General features: G+C 37.4%; 1 protein-coding gene across 1 annotated transcript in view; it reads left to right on the top strand.

Moving 5' to 3' along the window:
- The first annotated feature begins 17,773 nt into the window (after positions 1-17,773).
- Positions 17,774-26,831, top strand: part of pde1a (phosphodiesterase 1A, calmodulin-dependent) — a 70,583-nt gene continuing 61,525 nt past the window's right edge. The window contains exons 1-2 of the mRNA XM_081368800.1: positions 17,774-18,096; positions 19,610-19,636. Coding sequence (XP_081224926.1) covers positions 17,999-18,096; positions 19,610-19,636 — 125 coding nt within the window. The 5' untranslated portion in view covers positions 17,774-17,998. The remainder of the gene's footprint in view (positions 18,097-19,609; positions 19,637-26,831) is intronic.

The following is a 26,831-nucleotide window of genomic DNA, read 5'->3' on the forward strand; positions in this document are numbered from 1 at the left end:
AAGGTTACGCTCATCACACGCCGCAATTCTACGCGCGTTTCCCAAAAATACACTTAACATGAATGCGCGAGAACGCGTTCGTGATACTTAAGAGTCGCTGTCCATTCGCGAAGTGCTGAAATAATAACATGCGTTTTTCAAGAATAATAACGAACCCACCATTCAAACACTGTGGTTGAATCCGAAATCACGCCCTATACCCTCAAATAGGGCGTTATTGTTCTCAACATGATCTCAAGCAGTGAAAAATAGAGGACACGGACAACGCGCTGAAAGACAGGACCGAGCAGGTAATAATATGAAACAAAGTCTCAACTTTCAAATTTGGTCAGTCAAACAAATATAAAATAGGCCTACCGTTTTTTGGCTCTTTAATGTGTCGTGACAGATTGCCTCAGTTAAAGCCAAGTTCAAATCCACCGAAGTTAATCAATAACTCTTCTGACTGCTTTATCGCACAAAAATGGTGGAATTTGATTGGTTAGATCGCATGTCAATCAAACTCAATACGAATTATGAATTGACGCCATGTAAAAAAAAAAAAAAAAAAAAAAAATGACATCACTCTAACACCCCCCACCCCCACGATGAAACCGGTAATACCGGTGTTGTCACAAGTCGATTAACCGGTGGGAGAATATTATCACCGTCACATCTCTACTTTGAACATCAGTGACAGTTTAGAGAAACTATCCATTTTATAAATGAGGTTTTGCAGTATGTTTTTATCACCTGCAGGCTTCAGTACAGTTTTCCTGTGAGATGTCAAGCCATTGACCTCAGCTGCAAAAGCTTACTTGGACACAGTTGTTTCTGCAAACGAGAAGTGAAATTTTAATCGAGGCGATCACGGTCACACCTGCCGCTCGTATGCTGCCACATATACCCCTCAAAAAATGCCCAAACACACACATCGACAACACTTGTGCATGTAGGCTATTTAGGATGGACCCATGTTATTGTTTACATATGCAAATCTTCCGCTCTTCTGATCAGTGGTGTGCATCAGCCTCCACTGAAGAGAAATTGTGGGCAATAACATTTGATATTATGGATGAATAGCTTTGCAGGGATTTTTCAGAATGTATCTCTATGGCAACCTGTAAAACCCAATTTCACTGACACTGAATCATAAATTAGGCCGTAATTGTCGTGTCCACCCAACTGCTCTCTCTCACCATATTTAGTCACACATGCTACCACATTCTCACGCTTGTCTTTGTCTTCTCTCTTTCACTTTCCTGTTTTTTTTGTTTGTTCTTCCTTAAAAAAAAACTGCCAAAAAAAAAAAAAAACGCTTCAAGCGTAATTAGAGGGGAATTCATTAATAAAAAGTTCTTGCTGATAGCAACATTTATTTGAAAGCAATGTCTGCATAGTTTTAGCGCCTGTTTCAGTAAAGGAAATATGCACATAAGGTAATAGACCCTTAAAATCTATACTAAACACAATTTGCGTGCAAATTCCCAGTCTCGCAGTCCTAAGCGCACAATTGTGGGGGATGCAGTAGACTGTCGCAGTATGCTGTACTGTAAAGGAGACCTATTATGCAAAACATTTACATGTTGTTTGAACATAAATGTGTCAGCAGTGTGTGTACTCAATCACCCTATAATGGTAAAAATCCACCCACTCCTTTTTTTAATCCCCATAAAACATAAGCAGTGACTCAGAATAATCTGTTTGCAGTTTCCAGCAATGTGATGTCACATTGCTTTGGCCCCGCCTTCGACTGCTGATGGACTCCGCCTTATTAGCATAGACCCCGCCCTGAGTGAGCTGTACACAGTCCGCCATGTATATCTCCTCGCCAGAGCATTTAACAGCAGCATTCAAGTAAGAAATGTATTCTTATTAAAGCTACAAAAGTTATTTAAGAGCAGCAGTGTTGGGCAGTAATGCATTACTTAGTAACGCGTTACTGTAATTTGATTTCTTTTTTGAAACGGAGTAATGTAATGCGTTATAATTTTCAAAATGGTAATTAGAGTATAGTTCCAAGTCCAAGTTACTATACGTTACAGCTGTGTTGTATCGCTGTCAACAGAATGCGGTGTTTTATTATCTAGATTGTAAAAAGAGAAATAGCTTTTCAGATGTTTGCCTGTCGCACACGCAGTGAGCTGGCCATCTACCCGAGACCTACTTTGACTGTTAAGAGCTTGCGCGACGGGTGAACCGGCAGTTTTCTTCATTGCCTGGAGGGCGAGGTCGGTTGCTGCACGGAACTCCCGGAGTAGCTTTGGGTCAGAACCACCCTAGTGTATGTCCATGAGCGCCTGGGCCTGGTGGACCTGCAGGAGCGCCATGGCATGGAGAGCGGAAGCAGCCCAGGCTCTGTAAGGCTTTGCCATTTGACCGGACGAAAACTTACAGGCCCTGGACGGGAGGCGAGGATTACCCCACCAAGAGGCACTGGATGCCAGACACAGTTGCATCGCGATGGCACGCTCCACTGGCGGGATATCCTCATACTCCTTAGCTGCTCCGCCATCAAGGGTGGTGAGGAGGGAGGACCCACTAGGACGGCTTCTGGCACTATACGGCGCAGTCCACGTCCTAGTGAGCTCCTCATGCACCTCCAGGAAGAATGGCACCGAGAAACCAATCGTCCAACCGGGAGGGTTCGGGACGTGGTGGAGGGTTCCACACAAGCCTGACCTTCTCAGAGGCCCGGGAAAGCATAGCCGCCCATTCTGGATCAGACTTGGGCGATGTTGCACTCCCAGAAGGGGGTAACGCAGCCGATATCTTCATCTCCAGAGGACTGAAGCCCCCCCTCCGATGCTGCGACTGACATCTGGTCATCAGCTGGAGCCCGAAAGGAGACGACAAAGGAACGAGCGCTCCTTTGGAGGCTCCACCGGATGCTGTGTTTGAGAGGCGAGAGGGGCCCACGGAGACTGGCTCGGCGGGGAAGCCCTCACCGTAATCTTCAGATCAACCTTACTACACACCAAAGTAACTCTATTCTGGGGACCAGAATAGACACTAGAACGGTGCATAGGCGAGGGGACTGCACCTCCCTTGAGGTAAGCGAGTCTTGATCTTAACGCAGCCATAGTCATGTTCCCGCAATGAGAACATGAACTATTCACAAAAGCAGCCTCAGCGTGCTGAATGCCCAAACATGAGCGGCAGCTATTGTGGCCGTCTGCTGGCGCCAGGGAACGACCGCATGCAGAAACGCCAGGCGGACTGACATCCTAAAAAAGGACACAGTGTCACGTCTGTGATGCTCTTTTAGTAGAAAATAAGAAAGAAAAAAGAAAAACTCTATCAGTGCTGAGGCACCCAGGGATAGCCAAGGTGTAACGAGGTGTTACACACTCAATGGAACTCCCACCGAAACTGATACACACAGAAATGTGATGCTGTGAAAACAGCAGTTTGTGAGCTGTAATGCTCGCGGCCACCACTGATCGCACCGTCGCGCCAACTCTGGAACAGAGTTCTTGATTTCCAACCTTGCAGAGTCTCTATTGCAGCACTCGTGAAATCAAGTGAAACCACTCGGCTCCTCAGTGAGAAACAAAGGTACGTGCGCCCACTTCCGTGTTTATACCCGCGCTGCGGGGCACGCTAACATTCATTGGCTCATTCTGTAGACACTCGAAGATGATAGGGCTCCCTGAAGTGATCCCAGTTAAGTCGTCACGTCAACATAACGTTGAACGTGAGCCACTGATCGGGAACTGCAAACAGGAGTGGGTGGATTTTTACCATTATAAGGCCAAGGATGGTTGTGAACACACTGCCGACACACATTTATGTTCAAACACCATGTAAAATTTAATTTTGCATAATAAGTCCCCTTTAATTTAGCATCTGGTTAAACTGGATTATGGCTGGTTTGTGATTTAAAAAACAGTGTGTGTAGTCAGGTTTTCCCTATGTTATGGGGACAAAATGTCACCACAAAGATAGTAATACCAGAAATTTTGATTCTGAAATTTTGATTAATTTTTTTCCCCATTAAGGAAAAGAGCTTCTAAATTATATCAAGTGATGTTTTTTTGAAAATGTAAAAAGGCAGAACGTTTTCTGTGTGGGTTTTGTTAAGTGGTATTTTTGGGGTTAGGGGATATAATATACAGTTTGTACAATAAAGAAATCATTATGTCTATGGAAAGTCCCCATAAAACATGAAACCCTACATTTGTGTGTGTGTGTGTGTGTGTGTGTGTGTGTGTGTGTGTGTGTGTGTGTGTGTGCGCGCGCATGCGTGGGCTGGTAAACCCTACACCAGGGGTGCCCAACCCTGCTCCTGCCGATCGACTGTCCTGCAAAGTTTATCTCCAACCCTAATCAAACACACCTGAAGCAACCAATTAAGGTCTTCAGGATCACATTAAAATTAAAGGCAGGTGTGTTTGATTAGGGTTGGAGATGAACTGTAAAGGACAGTCGATCGGCAGGAGCAGGGTTGGGCATCCCTGCCCTACACTATCCCCACAAAGATGGACATTTTTGGTCCCCGTGATGAAAACAGCTTATAAATCATACTAAGTGATATATTTTTTGCAAATGTAAAAATGCTTACATTTGTCTGTGATGGGTAGGTTTAGGGGTAGGGAATAGAATATACAGTTTTTACAATATAAAAATCATTATGTCTATGGAAAAGCCAAACGTGTGTGTGTGTGTGTTTGTCACAATACCACGGGCTGCAATGGTTTAGTGAATTTGTCCTTTAGCTGTTTTTGTACAATTACTAAATGGAGAAAAGGAAAGGTACTCCACAGTGATACAAAGTTTAGTAGAATTAATTTCTCTTATCTGGAGCTTTAGGCACACTGAACCTTGAGAGTGTGTCTGAAATAATTTTCTGGGAGATTGATGAAGTCCACATCTAAATGCCAATGGAGGGTAATAATTAGAAACTTCAGCATGACAATTATACATTCTAATTCTAATAGAACGGCAAATCGTCATATTTCTCCACCGGCAACGAGGAAATGAGCAGAAGTCTTGTTGGAGAGCTTTTAAATACCTTCTGATCACGGTTTGAATTATTGCCTTTAATTTTAACTTCTCACACAAGCTGTGTGAGTTATGATGAGCTAAAAACTAATTTGGTGAAGGCATTTTCAAGAAAAATTTAGTTATTATCACAACACCAAAATTTCAGTATTTGATAATACTATTGAAATTCAACACTAACATAATGCTATGTTCGCTTTAACATAAATATTATCAAAATAGATTTTAAATGTTAAATATTAATATAAATATTAAGAAAATGTATTTATTGCATGCAGCTTTCAAATGTTTATCAATTAAATAAACATTCCTTTATCAGGTTTATAAAAGTGATAAAATAAAGAACAAAGACCATTAATATAAAAGCACAGTTAAAAATTATAATGCTAAACACATTATATTATATTATATTATATTATATTATATTATATTATATTATATTATATTATATTATATTATATTATAAAAATAAACTCTAAATATTAATACAAGTCAATACAACTAATACTGTTAAAAGACTGGTATCTTACTAAAAGTACGTTTAACACCCCTTGAACTAATATCATCTGTATAAAGTGTGATCATGAACATGGAAATGGTTCACGATTGTGGAAATGATTAATGTTTTACGTCAGTCTTCCTTCATGAGAATAATCTGGAACATACTGTGTCTCCCTGCAGGCGACTCTGTGCACTCCATGATTGCGATGCAGCCTGGCTCTCGGGCCCTCAGGCACAGGTGGGGCTCAGTGAGGGGTCAAAGCCGAGGACTGGCTGGAAGGGACGTGCCTGTGGCCAAAGATCCCAGAATTAGGTAAGAGTCCCCTGAAGTGACCAACTGCCACCAGACGTACATGGCTTGTGTGTTCCCTTACTACCTCACGCTCAAACTGCCATGCCAACCCATCTTCAGGTTTCTTGTGAGGACACCATATGTTGCCTTTGGACAAGTTAATTCTCACTCAAGGCAAATCACACATAACTTATTTGCTACATTTTCTTACAACTTACATGGAACTTATACATGCATATCTGTTATTTGCACAGAAATGACACACTACATCTTGAATGCTATACAGACCACAGCAAGTCATATTACCCAGAACAGTAATTACATCTTGAGAGTTATTGCGGTTTTATGGATTGTGGGCGTTTGATGTGTACAGCGCCGCAGTTTCTCCATGGTGAAACATTTCAGGTTGCCATAGCAACCCAGAAGACCTCTTAACACCTGACGATGCGCAGAATGTTGACATTGATCAGGGTTTTGTCAATCTCTGGAAATGCAAATAGGGTTTGGACTGAAGACTCAAGACATGAGGAAATCCTTCTTTATTAATCAATATGCTATCTTAAAAGCAAATTATTTGTTGTGTGAACCTCAGAAATACAGAAAAAAACAGTAATATTGTAAAATACAACTTAAAATAACTGTTTTCTATTTTAATATACTTAATACAGTTGTCAACATCACAAATCTAGTACATTTGTTTATATTTGAATTTTTTATACACATTTATAACACTATACTTTGTGTTATATTACCTTGGCAGTAAATGACAAAAAACTATTACAATGATTTCTAATACAACGGCTGAGGGAGTGATGACAAATTTGGCATCTTTCTCTCTTCTGACCAATGTAATCAATCACAATATAATCAACATATTTGTTTTTCTTTTGTTGTTAGAGCAAATGGGAATATAATAATTATATTTGCTGTCATCTCCCATTCGCTATAGAAGTTTACCCAACTATGACGACTTCCGCTTCTGAGAATCCCAGAAATGTAAAAAGAGTCCATACGCTTATTTGGTTCTCAAGAAACATTTCTTCATATTATTATCAATGTTGAAAATTTTTATGCTGCTTAATATTTTTGTGGAAACTGTGATACATTTTTTTTTTCTTTGGATAATTAAACATAAAAGAAAGGCAAGGCGTGGCGTGGCAAGAAGCAAAACCGTGGATATAAACGCGAACATAGACTCACACAACAGTGGACTACAGGAAACAATACTTGACAAAACACATGACAAACATGAGGGCTTACACTAAAGATCTGACAAGGGACACCTGTGAACAATGAAACAATGAACCAATGACAACATGACACATCAGACAAGGGAAAACATGGCAGGATCACATGACTTTGAACAGGGGATCACATGACAGACATAAAACATGACAAAGACGAGACCAAATCGTGACACAATATACATGTCTTTACTGTCACTTTTGATCAATTTAATGCATCCTTGCTTAATAAAAGTATACATTTTTGTCATTTTTTTGTACTGACCCTAAACTTTTGTATTTAACCGAAAAATCTATAAATCTGCCATAAATCTCATACTTTTAGAAAAGGACAAGTGACACACTCTTTAAGATAATTTAATGACCAAATAAAAATAATATTAAAATCATGTTGGTTTTATATTTTATTAATTAAAATCATAGTACAAATATTGTGAATATTCAATAAATTGCCTTGTACTACTTTGTACTGTGTCTATAATAATAATAATAATAATAAAAAAATCTCCCAACTTAGATTATTAGGCTTCGTTTATCTCTTCTTTGACAAGTTCATGCATACACAATGATTTCAGAGAAGGCCTTTACCCGATTGTTGAGTGTCCTGTATAGGACCGGCTCAGAGTCACGTCCCTCATCTCGTTAGAGCATTAATCATGCATCGAGATAAAAACTGGCCAGAGCTCAAGTGTGAACCGCCTCTGTTTGCATGTTTCTATCTGCCTATAGAGAAAATCTCTGTATGAGTCACTGAAATGACATAAATTACCATTGCAAATACAAGAGCTTAAAAATCACAATAATGGGTAATGTTAAGCACTCCAGAAGCAAAGAACAGATACATTCATAAACTGTTTTCATAACAGTGGATATGAACAGCCCAAGAAAGAGAAACCTGCTCAGTGTGCTTACACAGATAATTTAATTGTCTATTAGGGAAATGGTTGGGAGTAATGACACATCATTACAGACATTAGTGTTTCTGATCTTCCAGGCTTTGCAAGAATTCAAGTTTTGTTTTCAGACATAAATAAAAAGAAAGAGAAATAGAGAGGATGGGTAAAGTGTTATTCTTCCGCTTTGTTTGTGGTCTGGCTAAAGTCAGACTGCTGTGGTTCTGACAGAATCAGATTACAACCATGCTAATTAAAGTCAGTACAGGCTAAATTAGCCGAGCTGGGCTTGAGTGGCCACAGAACTGACCGTTCCCCTGTGCACTGGATAACCTCACAACACTATTGCTAATATAGGACAAATTAAGAGGTTGTGAAAGTCTATCCTAAATTACCCATGCTGCATTAGGTCCCTGCACAATGTGGTGTGTGCATGACCTAATGGCCTACCAGGAATGACATCATCCATTTGGGTGACATCATTATAGTTTGAGATTCCTCTCAGTTAGGCTGACCAGATGTCACGATAATTCATAAAATGAAGAAAATTGTGGGGGTGGGGGTTAAATAGAATAAATATTTATTTATTCTAAATAAAGAAATAAAGAAAATTTTATTTAATTTTCACTGTAAAAAATGCTTTTTTTTGAAGTTGTAAATAAAACAAAGATTACTGGAGTATGTTTTACAAAAAAATACTGGTTTAGATTTTCCACTTCAAAATTTCAAGTTTAACTCAATGTATTACTTGCCTTTTCTTTTAATTATTTGTGAAATTTACTAGCAATTTCAAGGTAAATCCTATTTTTAATTAATTATTATAATTATTTTTGAAGTGATTATACTTATTTTAAATAATTATATTTTGTTTACAATCATATAGCTGATGAGGAAAGGCGGGTAGATATGCACTCTTATGGATGTTTGACGTACTGTAATTGAGACGAGGTTGACATATCACAAAGCCTTTAATTGTGTATCTGGTAATTTTGTTCAAATAAGGGCAGCAGATGTCCAGAAGTTTAGTGTGTCATTTGGAAGAGGGCCTCAATCAATAACTAATGAGACAGAGGTGGAGTCTTCCTGTCTCTTGTTCAATGTGACACAGATCAGACAAGCATTGAATTTGTGGAGTGACACACAAAAAGCATCTAACAATAACACAAGGTTCATCAGTGCACCATTTCAGCCTTGACCTTGGAAAAACGGAAAAAACAACTTAGCATTTGAAGCTGTCATTATAACCTTTTGTCCTGCCTCTGGTGCTTTCAATATGTGTGTGTTGGCTTTAATTTGTTTTCCATTGACTTTTTTCGAACTCTTTCTAAAGCTTCAAACTGCGCCTGTAACCAACGGTACCGATCGTGTCATTTGCATGCTCCTGTGAGATTCTGCCGAATGCCCCCACATTCGTGACAATAAGGGTATTTGTTTTTCACTCTTGCTGTCTCCATGTGAGGTATCCATGGTGACAGTCTTTGGCCTCTGCATTAGGCGGTCGGAATAAAGATGTATCATCAGTATCATCGGTTTAATAGTCTCCTGAGACTAGACTGATAAAGTTCCTCTGTGTGTGCTGCTGGAACACTACAAAAGAGATTTACTGAATATTACTGGCCTTTATTATCTTTTCCTTATCCTTAGAGTGGACACATTTGTCATTTTTATGCTGTAATTGCATTACATTAATTTATATTACATTTACATGAATAATTTAGCTGACACTTTTATCTGAAGCGACTTAGAATTGAGGAAAACACAAGCAATGCATCAATATCGTAAACAATATTAGCAGTATCACAATATTGCTCTGAATTTTAAGAGCAAATGAGTAGTTTAAGCAAAATTAAGGTTTTGTCAACATTTGGCCATACCATAATTTCCATACCATATTACTTTTCTTTTTGGCTACACTTTATTTTGATAGTCAACATACACTTAAGGCCCGTTCACACCAAGATTGCTAACTATATTAGCGTCCAGACCAGCAGACAATATCGCTCTGTTTATAAGCACGCGATTGTCTGTCACTTAAAGTTATCTGGCTCGTTACAGCAGGATGGATTCTGATTGGCTGTCAATGTTTTTATCGTTCATCAGCTGGATAAAATCATTCTACAAGAGATTCTGACAATATCGTTTCTCTGTGCTGTTATCGTTATAGATGAACTCTGCTATTATTTAATATTGAGAATGATTTTTAAACCTATATCTTTAATGTTATCTTTATAGTCATCGTCTTGGTTGTGAACGGGCCTTTAGACTTAATTATAAGAAACTTTGCAACTACATGCCAACTAACTCTCATTAGTATATTAGTTGACTATGTAGACTGTTGGGTTAGGGTTTGGGTTAGTAGTCGCAAAGTTACTTATAGTCAGTAGGATATCTGTTGGGGGAGTATCAAAATAAAGTGTCAGCAGATATTAAGCAGACAGTCTACTAATACTCTAATGAGAGTTAGTTGACGTGTAGTTGCAAAGTTACTTATAGTCAGTGGAATGTCTAAAGTGGACCATCGAAATAAAGTAAATGAAAATAATATAAATGAGATGTTAGGCAGAGAATCTAAGCTATACCTTTTAAGCTCTAAAAAGGCACCATACAAATATTATAAAAGGTCAGAAGTTCTTCTCAAGTCATTTGACAGAAATAATCACTATGCATCTCCTTTAGTCTTTCACAAAAGGTACAAATAATGCTGTTGGAATGACATTGGGGTGAGTAAATGATGTCAAATGTTTTGGATGAACTATCACTTTAAATGCTACATACATGTGGGTGCGATCATGTATAGCTGAATATACAATCATCCTGTCTACGGTTTGATGTTACATTGATTGACATCTTTATAACCAATTGACATCTTTATAGAGCATTAGTTCAGTTAATTGCATGCTATATTCATTAATCGTTCCCTTCTGGTTTTCTTACTGTAATGGCTTGTGTATTGATTGAAATGAAGTGACCTTTCTAGACATGATGTTAAACGTAATTAATACTGAATGTTTTGTAATGTTCTACTACAGGGTAGGAAAGAGGGCTCACACAGCACACATGATGGATCCATAATTATCCCCTGATCTTTACAGAGCTGGGGACAAACCTTTCGTAATGTAAACCATAATTGGAAATGGCTTTAAAGATTGATAAGGCATGAACCTAAATATTTATTAACTGAGCAGTTAGGAAGGTCATAGTAATGGAATAATTTAACCTTTGCTAAGCTCCGCCCCTTTGATTTCTGTTGCTAACTCAGACAAGCTTTGGAGAACACCACGTAGGAATGAACTGGAGATTTTCAGAAGTGTTATTTTAGTATTATTTATGGATTTTTGGAGTATTTTTTTAAGTGATAGTTTAGCCTAAAATGAAAATTAAGTCATTATTTACGCACCCTGGTGTTGTTCTAATGCAGAATGCAATTTTTTTTTTTTTTTCGACCCAAAAAAATAAAAATTTAAAGGTATGTATGTTTTGACTGCACTAAAGCACAAAAATGCCTTAATGTGTTTTCAGAGATTTAGGAAACATGCTAAGTTCACATACTTGTTTCTCTGAAAAACAATGTTACAACCAGTTATTCTACTTAGAAATGTGCGTTTCGTGTCAAAATGTCTGTTTTTGCTCTGGTTTGTGTGATCCTGCCCGCTGCCAATTTACCCAATAGTATTTCGACACCCCCGATTGCCAGTTGGTGGAAAACACAGCGTATTGCAACCACGGAGGCCAGCAAACAAACTAGGTCACAGATCGCAGATTCTACCCAAACTAAAAAGCCTCGGCACACATCTAAAAAGCTACAGAGGCATATTAAACACGGATAAATCAACTCATCAACTTACAATGTAAGGCTTGTCGCCTTCCATCGTCAATTGAGCTCACTCCTGTTGCGTGCCCTCAATTTGGCAACCCGAGCTAGAGTCGAGTCAGAGGAGGAGAGGGCGGGAGAAACAACTCCCTCCAATATTTTGAATTTGGACTGCAGTACCCATTTCAACGACTTGCTGTCAATATAACATACCTTTAAAAAATAATGTCCTGCTCACAATAATCCATATAATGATAATGAATAGCAACCAGCATCAAGCTTTTAAAAAAAGATGCAAAAGTGTAACAGAATGAACCCATGCAACACAAAGTGTTTGGTATATGATAGTGTTTGGTGAAAAATAAGCTGAAATTTTATGTATTTAACAAAAATCCTGACCTTGGCCCATGTTGCATGAAATTATTCTGTAAAACTTTTGCGTCTTTTTAAAAAGCTTGATACGGGTCACTATTCACTGCCATCATATGGAAGCGGGACATTTTTTATGTTCCTTTTGTGATCCGAAAAAGAAAGAACGGCATATGGCATTAGAACAACACCGTGGTGAATAAATGATGACTTAATTTTCATTTTAGGATGAACTAACCCTTTAAAGTTTTAAATTGGCTTTTATTTTTTATATTTTCAGTTTTCAAATTTTATGGTCCTTTGTAATTTTGTATTAGTTTTGTTTCCTATTTTTTCTATGTTCTGTTTGTATTCTCCAAATAGTAATATTCAGTATTACTACTGATTGGACTACACTGACACTATTGGATGAGAAGAAAACTTGAACTGAATTAAGCTGGATGATGACATCACTGTTTTCTGCAGAGCTGCTCTATAGCTAATTTGATTTGGTTCCATAATTGACGAATTTTGCAACATCGACACTGTTATTGAACTGAATCAAATCGACAACTCAACAATTCAACTGACTCAAAGTGAATAACGCCACTGTCTTTTTTGTCAGTTTATTGTAGAACTGCTTAGCTGAATCGAACAAATTTCATAACTAATGGACTGTACATTGAACTGAACTGAATCAACAACTGAATTGAGGTGAACATTGACTCTATTGGCTTTTTAGAGCTGCTTTACAGCAGAATTGATTTCTGAATCATTAATCCTAACTTTCCTGTGTCTCACTGCAAAGCTGCTTTGAAAAAATCAAGTGCGATATAAATTAACGTGACTTGACTTGACTTTAGCTTTAGCACTTTTTAGCACATATTTTTTTCAGTAAGTTGCCAAGTCAGCATTTCTAATTTCCATTTAAGGTTTTTAAATTTAGGTTTTTAGGTTTTATTTCAATTCAGCTTGAATTCAATTAACGGAAATTATTTTGATTAGTTTTAAGTAAATAATAACAACACTGATTTTCAGTAAAATGTGCGATAACATTTAATTGAAACTGCAGAGACAAATCAGAAACCATTTCCCAAAGATGGTCAGTAGTGTTTTTAAGGCAGTGCTTTGCGAAGGGTCATTTGTCAGATCTAAGTATCATCATTTAGATGTTTTCTGGGATGTTTAAAACATCTGTGGCACAGTGGGTAATATAAAAAGCAATTGTGCTCCCATGGATGTGGTTTTAATCTGTCACATTCAAGCCCACTTTGCTTTCCTGTCATCTTTAGTAAATATCAATCAATAATTCTGAATAATATTTGCAGTGCAGGGAAAGTGTCTTTCAATGCTCACATCTTTCAAAGACTACATTCATGCCACATTTTCTTTGTCTCATGTATAAGAACTCTTCACATCCAAAGAAGTCCAGGACATTTATTAGTTTTAAGCTGTCATAAGTAAGTAAAAGCCAAGCTTGTGAGGAGTTATCCGAATTAAACACGAGCCGCCCATGTATTTAAAGTGTCAAATGTATTATACATCATATGTCGTGCTGTCCGTGGGGATAAACATTGTCTAAGCTTTTGGCTCTTAAAACTCCATTTAATTAAGAGGCACAACCAAAAGGAAACACCCACTCTCGCATTATAACAATTACCTGCTTGATGATGATTGTTCTCTGACGTCAAAGCATGTTCGTCCGTGAACTGAGAGCCGTCAAGATTAAAAACAAATGTTTGTAAATGACAAATCGGGGTCATTTTTGTGAATCTCAATTTACAGCATGCTCAGGTCTCATTTCACCACAAAATGAAATGAAATGTTGTGAAATGAGTCAATGAAGCCTACTGTATTGTTATTTTAATGACAAATTAAGCACATTTTGCCCCTCAATTATTATTACTGTAATGCGTCTACATTTACTTTTGAGTTTTTTTTTTTTTTGTAAATAATTCTAAATTATTCTCAAAGGTGAATCTCATTTTAATCACCTTATTGTAATACAATTATTGGCATAAATAAAGTATCAAGGCATAAAGTATGAAAAATGCTGATGTGATCTATAATTTTAGTACTTTATTTATATATATATATATATATATGTGTGTGTGTGTGTGTGTGTGTGTGTGTGTGTGTGTGTGTGTGTGTGTGTGTGTGTGTGTGTGTGTGTGTGTGTGTGTGTAGATCCTAAAAATATGCTCCATATTCTCTACACTACACAGAATACATTTACATTTACATTACATACAGAATATATATTTTTTTATATGGATATGAATATGAGCCAGACATGTTTTTTGAGATTCACCCCATTATTCTCTTATCAGAGGCTGAAGCCCGTCATTGTAAAAAAGTGAAGGTATAACGTTTCATATTTTAATGCTGCAGCTATTAACACACGTGACTGATGGCTGTTTACATCCATGGACAGATGACCCGTATCCAACCCCGTATCAGATGTGAGGTTCTGCCAAGCCCTGAATGAAAGAGTGATGAACTCTGAAACTCTAGAGTTCATCAACAGAACAGTGGCTATGTTCCAAAACATAGTGATTTCACTTCATAGGCAGCATTTAGCATTTTTCAATAATGGTAGCACGATCATGCTGCCTCCTAAGATACCTTTTCAGCATCACATATATATTTTGCAGAACGCACAATGCATTGCTACCAGCTCGGCAAACAAATAAAATAAATAAATAAATAAATAGAAATGTCAGATGAAACTAGAAAAATTATGATTAGAAATATAAATAATTCAATACAGTGTTATTTTATTACTATTTATAAACTATTATAGTATTTAATAATATTAAAAAAAATATATATTTTTTTTTTTGCTTTTTTATGTTTATTATTTATATTAAGGTTTCTTTTATTTTTATAAAGTTATTTATAGTGATTTTAGTATTTAAACTTATTTTATTTAAGTTAGTTTCCAAGCTAACATTTCTTTTAGCTTCATTAAGTTCGTTTTTAAGTTGAAGTTTTTCTAATATCTAAGTTTTTCTAAGTTTTAATCTAATATTCACGTTTTATTTTATTTCAGCTTTTCAGTTAACCAAATCGATTTTTAATAGTTTTAGTTTTAATATTGATTCCTTACAAAAAAAGACAATTTTACATAATGCATTGCTATAAGATCAGTGACAAAAACATCAAAGATGGCGGCTAAAGCGGGAAAAATAGAGACTGTTTTACCTCTTACTTTTGTATGACTATAGACTTTATGTGCCAGAGAAACAAGTGCACAGCAATCTTTAGAATTTTGTCTTTGAACCTGAATTTTGTTTTTGCTGTAGCTCTGTATATTTATAGCTGGTGAAGTGGATTTACTTATTACCGAAATTCTCTGGAGCATTGTAATGTTTGAAGCGGATGTCGAATGTCAGTAGACCGGGAAGATTTTAAAACGAGTGGTTAATTCATAAATCCATAAGATCTTACCCTCATGCTTTGGAAATACAAACCGGAAGACAGAACAAAACGAGCGCAGAGCTGAAAAGGGGCGAGGCTACACAAGGTTTATAGCAATGTTAGCAATGTTAGTAACTCTTGAAATAAATCAGTCAAGTCTTCCATGTGCTTTGCATATGAAGCAATGTTGGCATGACACAAATAATTTCTGCAGATGTAGAGCAATCCAAATCAATCACTTGCAAGGTTTCATTTTAGTTAGAATGCTGCCTTAAAAGGCAGTAGACAGCAAGGCGGCTCGTTAGCAGTTATGTTTGGTTAATGGAGTTCTGTGCACCGTCTAACCATTGACACTTCTCTGACTTAACAAAACGCAGCAGTACACGTCAGGAGGTCCTGGAAGTGTTTGTCACAACCAGAACCTCTTAGGTGATCATACTGTACAGGTCTAGATCGTGCCTGAGCAATCTTCACTTATTGTTCAGTAGCTGACGAGCACAATAGCATCCCTGACGTGCTTTGAATCAAACTGCACCTTCTTACTCTTGTCCTACTTGCTCTTTTCAGTCGATAATCACCATCATCATGACGACAATCATACGGGATAAGTGGACCTAGATAACCGAGCACACTTTTTATTTGTAGTCTTTGTTGCCGCTCTTTTCTGTCTCGGTTTGTCTGTCTCTACGTGAGACCTTCAAGTCATTCTTTTACAGCCGTAATCATTCCCTCCAAAGCCATTTGTATGGCAGTGTGTTGCCATGGTAACGTATTTCACCATTTTAGTGCAGAAAGTGAATATGAATGTTTTATTTACACACACACGTTGTCCCATTTTATGCATTTCTATACATCAGAACTGTTTTGTATGAAACATAGCTGAATCAACAATCCCGACTGTCAACCAACATGCTAATGTAAAATCTCATTAAACGGAAAAAATAAAAATAGAGTAGAGAGCCTGTTTTTCCACTTAATGCAATTTTAACAAAATGTGGTTATCTTATTACAGAAAAAGGCATGCATGTAGCAACCAATCAAAATCACTTTTACCTGAAACAAAGAAAGATTTAGTGTAATCAGAGCCCAGAAATAGTCTGTCATTCTCAGAATGCACTAATTTCAAGCAATTCCTGTGATGAAATGAACTAATGATGAATTAGTTTTGTTCCTATGCTAATGCAGCAATGATTAAGCTATTTTACATTGCAGAGTGTAATCCAATAGACCGGTAACCCAGAAGAAGTGATCATTAAGATTCAGCCTATTCATGCCGCGGATGCTCCGTAGGAGATGTGCCCTTCCCTCTAATGAATGAAAATCAGCCATGCCTGGCTGCAACAGCACAAAAAAAAAAAAAAACCCTCACAATCTTCATTCCATTCTTATTTACAGAAACGAGATATAGGGGTGCTGCTATATTAGGCAAAGTGCCCCTGTCTCGGACTGGAGCATGTTTGCTGATTTGGTTCTCCTCTCCGAAACCCTTCACGGTCTCTCTGAGTGTGTGCCTGCCTAATAGCGCCTTACATTTCATGAACAATCGTGACATTTTTATCAGCGCGCTGCTTCTTGCAGCTGCGCTGGAATGAGAGGATTACAGCGTGTTGAAACTAGGCTGCCGTGCGCGAGACGAGCGCGGGATGCTATAGTGCACAGGTTAATTTCATTAAAACGCCAACTCGGGACCTGGAGATGCCGCCGAGGGAGCTTATCATTCAGCTTGCCAACAGAAGGGAAGTCTCTGTAAAATACAGCTTCATGATGGATTCTTCCGAAGAACGACGTCTCGGGGAAGCTGGTGAACGGCAGGGGAATCTCGGCCCCTGGTGGCCAGGATAATGATGCTGGTGAGGATGTGAGGAAACCATTCTCTCTCCTTCTCCCTCTGCGTTTCTCCGGCTGTGGAAGAGGAGGGGGAAATCGCTGATCCGTTTCCAGCCAACGGATTCCATTCGAGGAGTGACACTTGCGTTGCACACAGGTGCCCTTTTTCTTTCGAGTGTGATAGTGAAGGCTTGTGAGTGTTTGTGTATTTTCAGTGGTATAAATGCGTGAGATTAGAGATGTCAAGAGGAGACAGGACAAGCTCCATCATAGATTGATCGAAAGGCTGAAAACAACAGGGCGAAAGAGCAAGAGGGAACAGATTCTGAGAGGGCGATAGATACTCACAAGGCACACTGCTGCTTTTCCGGACATTGGGAGAGAGAGAGAGAGAGAGAGAGAGAGCGAGAGAGAGACATTTGTGTGACGTGTGTGTGTGTGTGTGTGTGACAGCGTTCCCTCAGTGCGTAGTGGAGAGACAGGTCTGTGCGCTGACACTCACTCCAACGGGCTGATGCACTCTGGAGCTGAGAGCAGGACCCTCTGGGAAACGTGTGCCGCTCGAACTGCCGGAGATGCTTTGAAGACTCGGAGCTCTGCGCTACACGTGTTGAATCGCATACCTGCGTATCCCTCTGCGTCTTAGAACACTCCACACGCTCGTGCATTCGTGCAAACCATGGAGTCTCTGGCCAACGACACGGACGGGCTGGAGAACTCCTTGAAGTACTCCAAGTGCGACCAGACGGAGAAGATGTGGATTAGGCTGAAAGGAATGTAAGTGCTTCTTGTTTCATACTCTTTCATCAGCATGACTGGAAAATCTGGTTTGATTCCCGAGAGGGAGAATGACAGAGCTGTTTATGAGCAGTATGGTTGTGTTGACTGTGCGCTATGATGCTGGGAGTGGGTGAATCTTGACTCTTGGGGCAGCAAGTGTGTGAATGTAATACTAATGAGACTGTCAAGCCTAATCAAGCAAATCTACTGACAGTTTTGGTTAATTCAAATCAGTCTTGTAGGGTTTGGGCTCAGCTGTGTTTGGATTGTGTCATTTCATGGTGAAACTATCCAAACATAATTCTTTTGGGATTTCATTTTAAACGAAGTATGATAAATGTTGACGTCGTATTTTGCATTTCACCACCAACTCTAATATATTGTGCACATTACGCAAATTTAATGTTAATTTAACATTTTAAATTTGACGTTAGCTAAAAATTCCAACTTATTTTTCAGCAAAAATAATTAATAATGGGTCATTTGTGAAACATCAAAGTTAACTAAGAATTCAAACTTATTTTCCAGCCACAATAATTAATAATAAATCATCTATCAAACTTTATATTCAAAACAGAAATAAAAGCATACATTCTTAGAGACTCATACAATTCATAAAACCAAGTTCCAGCACAAACACTATAGTTTGTACATTCATAAGTGTCAGTAGTTCATGTTATACAGAGAGTTACATTAATTTTACATTAATATTCCAGCTTATTTTTCTGCCATAATGATTAAATAATTAATCTTTTAGCAAACCTTATTCAAAACAAAAATCAAATTATATACTTCTGTTTATTCAGTATGCTTAATTTGACTAAAATCTTGTTATCCTATTTTCCATCATAAAAATTACTTTCTGTTGTTCTGGTCACTGCTAAAACATAATAACCTTTAGTCTGATGTTAAATGCATCGGTGCAATCTAATCAGGCGCTGTGACCTATAACAGAAGCAAATTTGTAGAAAGTCAGAATCAGTGAATGGATGATCCCGGGATTTAAACCAGTCTAGTTCCATCACCTCCCTGCAAAGCTCATTCAAGCCTCTTTGGATCTATTCCTATAGACCAATCGTGCTCATCCATTCATCCCATCCTAGGTAGACAGTGTTGTTTTGGGATGCGTTGAAACGGCCCTACTGCTCAACATCCAGTTCACAGTTGTTCTTTGGAAACTTCTAGGTGGATTAAAAACAATCAAAAGCAAAATTAGTTATTACGGCTGTTTAATATAAACAAATGTATTAGCGATTGATTTGCAATACGCCCCAGTGCGCTGTACATTTTCAAACAGTCAGTCTAAAACGCATCCGATAACAGCAGCTCCATTCGATAACTATCACTGTAGCGGGGAAGTGAGATGTCCTTGAGAATCCTGGCTTTGTTCAAACTGGAAAGAGAGAATGCTGTTCTTGTCATGTACTTTACACACGTAAAATAACCTACTCCCATGGCATGTGCTCATTATGGATGCAAGCTAATGTGCTTCCATTTTTTTGTCTTACAGGCAGAAGTACAAAAGCACATCTCAAAGGTAAGTCCAAAGTTGGTCTCTATTTGTGTCACAGCAATTCATTGGAGGAATATTTCATGCATGACGGGTGATGCCGGCTGGATGAATCGAACCGCAATCTTATCACTCCAGCTGGGTCACTAATGGTTTCGTTGCCACCTCCATAGTGTGGGGGTTGTGTAATGGGTAAAGATCTGGTGTGCTAACGTGAAGGTTGCAGCTGAAATCATGATTAAATGGGCTGATCAAGGAGCAGGAGAGATATTGACAGTACAACCCAGCGCTTTCACCTGTGCCAATGAACATGGTGCTTCAAGAAGACCATCCCTGTAATTAGGCTTTGCTAAATGGCTTAGCATCTCGATCCAGACAAAACATCAACCAGGAACAAGTGTTCTTCCATTTCCATGTGTGACAGCCCACACAATTCAAACTGCACCCGCTGTCTGATGCGGATGTACGGATTACAGAAGTGGGGCAGCTCTGGAATGGAACGCTGAAGAGATTATCGCAATGCATTCATGGCAGCTCTGTATTGATATTCCTAAAACATTCTGGTTTGGGTTTGTTCTAAAGCCCTGACACCAAGTATTGAACTTGTGCTATTGATTCAGCCTGAACCGTTTAACATACAGACTAATTCAGAACTGTTTTGTGGACAATTTTAGCCTTGGGTGTGCTTTTGTACTATTCAAACTTTCATGGAGCATTGATAGAACACTTAGCATTCATAATGTAACCAACAGCGACGACAACGTCATAGTAGCCGTATTCGGAATTATGATTGGTCTGCTTTCTTACATCTATTTAAATAATGATTTGTGATTGGTTGCAGTTCACTGCCACAAAGGAAATGTTTCAATACCTAGTGAGCTGCCTACTGCCTACATAGTGTACTGCCTACATAGGCAGCATTCAAAACCTGAGATGGAGACTTGACTCACAAATTATTTCAAATAGTTTGATGTTGCTAAGCTAATAGCACAATACTCTAACATGTACAAAAATGTGTTTATTTCGGATAAAATAGATTTTATTCAATAGTCCATTCCATTTCCATTCGATAGTCCATTCTGTTCAGTTCAATTATTGTCAATGCTGCCTCACTTCTGGTTTTGGAAAGGAACATGTTCAAAGATTTCTGTCTAGCACATGAATTTTGGCAATGTTTTGAATAAACAACGCAGCAGCGCTGCATCAAGTGGGATCAACTGGATAGGTTAAGAAATACATTAAAACGCAAAAACATATCTTGTGCCACTGATGACGCACACCTAAAATTCAAATGCACCATTTTTATGTATTATATTATTTAAAATAATATTTTTTACCAAAGCTAAATCCCTTACCTCAAACTTTAACAATATTCCTTTGCTGCCTTGCAAACAATGCTAATTCCTTTAGTAGATGCACATTAATACACAATATTATTAATTCATGATTATTTAGCTACTATTCACTTAATATGGTACTTAAGTGAATAGTAGCTAAATAATCATGCATTAATAATATTTGCCAAAGTGTTCAAAGTACTACAGATGTAGCCCAGCGCATAAATAAAACATGTGTCAATGCATTTTCTCTCTCACACACATACATACACAAAGCATTACTGACTTTGAAGGGCCCTGATGCCTTCACTGGCCCTCCTCTATGTGGAAACCTCTGTCAAGCTCTTGTGTGCAGGCCAATCAGAGCAGTCTAGTTCGGGTGAAGTGGCCCTCACACACACCCACATTACTGCCTCTGATGCTAAACACTCGCCTGCCCTCAGTAACAGCCCCACATTTATGTAATGCACGCTGAGAGGTGCTACTTAACAATGGCCTTCCTTCAAAGCACAGTTCTCCACTATCAGTTAGGCGGACCACATCATGTGTACTTCAGAGAATCTGTGGAGAGGACAACGACATTTCTGCATCAGTATTCACCTCAGGAAACAAGAGTCGATTGGTAATTCATGTGTCAAAATCAGTCATGTCCTGAAGGTGTGAGAGGTTTACATGGAAAACAGTCACTGTAATTGGGTGAATCTCACAAAACCTGTCAGGATCAAGTTCAGGTGACAATTCACCCCAAAATCAATAGAAAAAAAATAAGAAATTATAATTAACTTGAAGACAACAAAGCATTATTTTGGACCACTGTGACTTTTTGATATTATTTTCATGCAATTTCCTCCTAAATTCTCATTTAAAAAAAAAAAAAAAAAAAAATTAAACAATGTGTTGTGGAAAAAATATGACATAGTACTGTTTATGTCATTGTGGAATTGATGCTGGTTAAAACATATTTGACCAACATACCATCATGTAAAAACTCAAAAGTAAAATGTTCAGATGTATTGCAGTCAATGCAGTGTATGCCTGTCACAATGGAAAATATCTTAATTGTCTCTAATTCTCTAAATTCTCTTAGAAATCTCAAATTCTTTTCATTTTCATTTTAAAATGACGTGACTTTTACATGTTTTCATGAGATCCAACTAATGAGATCCCATTGGTTGTTTTGTAGTGTGAAATGTATATTCAACCACAATTAGTCTTGTGGCGTGAACTTAGAATGTGAACTGACAGCGTGTGACACCATATAATGCAGGAGATAATCAATCAAACTAATTATATAAGCAGTGCTTTAAGCACTTAGTGTTCAGCAAGCTGTTATGAATAATGTATGGTGGTCTCATTGATTAAATGTCTCTAAACAATAATGAATTAAATTCTACAGATGCTGTTAAAGCAAAGGATCCTTTTACAAATCTTTTGGAATTCAGAAGATGTGAGTAATGTATCCACTAGAGGCCCCCATTAAACTGTCCCAAAACAAAGCTCAGTGAAAACATTCATATATGCAATGTAGTTCTTTATAGTGATTTTTTTTTCCTTTAGATTATTACAATGTTCTTCGTAGTGAGAAAAATGGTTCTTTTAAGAACTGTTTTCTGAAAGGCTCTTTGAGGAACCCAAAATGTTTTTTAGTTTTTTTCCAACTCCCTTTGGAATCTTTATGCTTTAATGACTATGGCAAAGTTGCCATTATTTTAACGTGGCATTGAGTTATTTACTCGTAAATTCAAATGCACAGACTATTCATGGTTTCAGCTACAGCGAAACCACTTCAGAGACACCAAAAGCTTTCTTGCACTGACCTTTACATTAGAGCAACACAGTCCATAAGGGTGTTGAGTGAATATAAAAGTGTGAGGAGCTGTGCACAGGTTGTTCATGTAAGAGGCGGCATTGTGTTGGCGCTCTTTCTCTGAAAACACAATAGAAAAGAATAGAGCATAATATAACGAGTGTAGAGTAGCCACTGTGTTGTGTCATTAGCTGTTGAAGTTTAAAGACAGTGTATAAAACAACAGGCTTGTGGGACAAAACTTTTCTGAGACATAAAATATGAAGAATAAAATATGAGAAATATAAAGCATTAATTACAAACCTAATGTCAATAAATTACATTTATTGTTTTGTTGAATGGTGCTACAAGCCATATATATACATACATATACAATTATTTTTGTTCCAGCCCACTTGTTTAAACCCACAACATAAAAGAGTGATCAGACACCGACATCTAATGAATGCAAGCTGTTTTATTTCATTTAACAACCATACATAATAATAAACATAAGTCTAACGGCATAATAAAGGAAAACAAATTTACGACAAAAACTTTAAACTACATGATATGAAAGAAACAAATGAGAAAGAAGTCAGGAAGATGCTACATCCTGGTCACGAGCCACTCGTGGGAGAAACTATCCCACAGGGAGTGAGTGTCTACTCCAAATATAACCCGGAGCACTTATATACTCTAATCGGCGAATTATCGATTAACATGGGGAAGCGAATCAGAAATTCCCATGCTCTGCCCCAACAGGTAAGGGGAAAATCTCATACTAGGCCTACATATAAGGGATGGGCAACTTTATCTAGTAAAGTTGACTTTTTTAAGTAAAAAAGAGGAAAAAAATATGAAATTGGCCAACATATCCATTTTTTTATATTTATATGTTGACTTAAAAACTCATAAGAACAAACTTTAGCTCATGTCTGTTAGTTCTGAGGTCATCTATTTGACAAAATGAACATTTAGGGCCAGATTTAATAAACAGGGTGAATTAGCGCAATTCCAAAAAAGCGCAGATGGGATGCAGACGCAGACGCAGCCGGATCATTTCCATAATGACCAACGCAATCTACTAAGACCAGCGAAAATTAGTGTCTGGTTTATTGGGCGTTAAATACCAGTAAATTGACGAGCGCAAACCTTAGTAAATCACCTTGCGTGATCACCTTGCGTGATTAATTTCAATTTCTTTAAATTAATTTACTCTCCTCCTATGTATTTTGCGTCTGGAAAGGGAAACTCCTACAGGTCAGCTGCAAAAGTGTCCACGCTTTGCATAATTTTTTTAACGCCAAAAGTGAGTTTGCGCTGGTGCAAGCTTTTAGTAAATCTGGCCCTAAGCATGTATGTGCATGTCAAATGTGAGTCTTTCTCATTTGGGAAAAATATTTTAAAAAATTATGACTTGTACTACAACTTTTTGTCCAATCAAATGCTCTCTAGAATAAAAATGCCCCGCCCTTAATACAGTCTGCTTGTGACTTGCAATAGCAAGTGGAAAATGATTATGGCTAAGTATATCAGTTATTTTAAAACAGAATGAGCCTATAAGCGCAACTTTCAGTGTTTTGAGCATTATACTGTGTACTTTGAAACTAGCTGCTTATGTGAGAAAGAAAATGTGATATCTGCACAATAGACATTCCAGATATTTCTGCATTGTGTCGTGTGGGCCTCCTGTCAACAGGTTCCTGTCTCAGGCCTCGTACCACCTCTCCAGCATTTGCTAAAACATTCTGGTGATGTCTCCTGGCAACTGAGTGTTTCCTTTTCTCTGGATCTGAATTCATTTCAAGCTGTCCAGAAATTGGCAGATGTTAACAAACAGACCGGCATCCTGCGAGCAAAAAGGCTTTGGGTTGTTTTGTTGTGTTGCTTTAGCTTGTTTTGGGAACATGTAGCTTATTAATCTGCTGTTGTTTCGTAGTTGTCAATAGAATAGAGAGGCGACCGTGCACATGCCAGAAGTGAGCGTATGTTTCTGCTTCTTGTCAGAAATAAGCCACACACACACTCTTGCATGTGGTGAGAATGAATGCTATAGTTTATTTTATCCACTTCCTCTGTATGTCTGTGATTTACTTGAAAGCCATTTACTTTTGTCACTTGTGTGTTTCCTAAAGCAACAAAACCATGTTTGGGTTATAGTGCACTTTTAATTAAAATGATAGTTCACTCAAAAATGAAGGTTCTGTCATAATGTACTCACCGTTATGTATTTCCAAAAATGAATGCTTGTGATCACAGCTGTCCTTGTTCACAATCCACTTTCATTGTGGGGAAAGAGCAGTTTGAACATTTAGCTAAACTTCTCCCTTTGTGTTCCATGCAAAAAAAAAGTAATTCACAATATTTTTTGAGTTAAGCCTGTGTTTACACTGACAGCAACTTGCAGCAAAGTGACAGAAAGGTATTTTCAATGGGATTTATCTCTTCACACATATAATATAATACAATATAGAAAATATTGATACAAAATATTGAAAATAGTGAAAAAACACTAAAAAAATGTATGGTAAGTGGTTGCACACAATTGATTTTAGCTACATGTAAACAAATGCATTAAGTTGAACTTAATCAATTTTAGTTCAACTTAATGCATTTGTTTAAATGTAGCTAAAATCAATTGTGTGCGACCACTTACCATAAAAAATGTTATTAAATTCAACAAATCATTTTTTTTCAGTGTATATACTATCACTCAAAAGTTTGGGGTCAGAAAGACTTTATTTTGTTTTTCTAAAATAAATTATTTAAAAAATCAAATAGAATATATTGAATTGTTCAAAATTGACATTAATGAAAAAATAAATAAATTTCAAATAAATAAATGCGGTTCTTTTGAAATTTCTATTCATAAAATAATCCTCAACAAATATATCACTGTTTCCACATAAATATTAAACAGCACAGCTGTTTTCAGCATTGATAATAATAAGAAATGTATCTTAAGCAGAAAATCATCATATTAGAATGCTTTCTGGAGGATCGTGTGACACTGAAGACTGGAGTAATGATGCTGAAAATCATTCAGCTTTGCATCACAAAAATAAATTACATTTAAAAAAGTAATTTATTAAAATAGAAAAGTTATTTTAAGTTGAAATAATATTTCATAAATTGTTGTTTTTGCTGTAAATATGCAGCCTTGGTGAGAGACTTTTTTCAGAAACATAAAATAATCATAATTAATCATACTGTAAGTAAAAGAATCTTACTGACCCCAAACCTTTTATTCTGCATACATAATGTACATTTTTAGCTGCAAGAAAACAGAATGACATCTTATTTTTTTTTATCTTATTTGTGTTCAGATTTTTCAAAAGCGTTAAAAAATGATTTTCGGGTATCCCGCAGCATGAGCACCTTCAACAGCACACAAACCTCCAGAGCTGGAACTGCTGTCAGTGTGAACAGGGCTTCAGCTGGCAGCTCAACAATTAGTTTAGTGGACTGGAATACCAGAGCTTGGCACCATATGTGCACCCTGTACGATGGTTATCTGCATCCATATTTAGAAGCCATCCAGTCATCTGAGAAATGTTCTGAGAGCAGTTTAGACCGTGATTTGTCCTTGCTTGATTAATCTCTCCCTCTCTTCTTCTTTTTTATTTTACCTCTTTTACTTTGTTTTATATTAACTTGATGTTGACTGTCTAAATAAGGCTGCCAGACTTAAATTTGCCTGGAAATGAAAATGTAGCAATGCAATTACTATTTTCTTGCATTCAATCAATAAATGCTCGAAGCCTCTAATGGTTTCGTCAAACAACCAAATCCTTGCTTTCCTAAAGAGGCTTTGGAGACATTTTTGTGCCATTGTAGAAGAATATAGAAAGAACATTCACATAACAATATCATCAATACTATATCACTTCATGTTGAGAGCACCGATCAAAAATTGAAAAACAACAATCGGCTGCCTTGCAATCATTTTATAACTCATGTAAAGCTGTAAAGCACAAAAAGCTGGCTGTGAGTGATAAAAGAAACAGAAGTGAATAGAAAACAAAAACAAATTCATTCTCGATATGAGCACTATCCACGCTCCACGCTCATATATGATGGTTGCTATAGCAACATG

This window comes from Scardinius erythrophthalmus (assembly GCF_964197995.2).
Source record: "Scardinius erythrophthalmus genome assembly, chromosome: 6".
NCBI lineage: Eukaryota > Metazoa > Chordata > Actinopteri > Cypriniformes > Leuciscidae > Scardinius > Scardinius erythrophthalmus.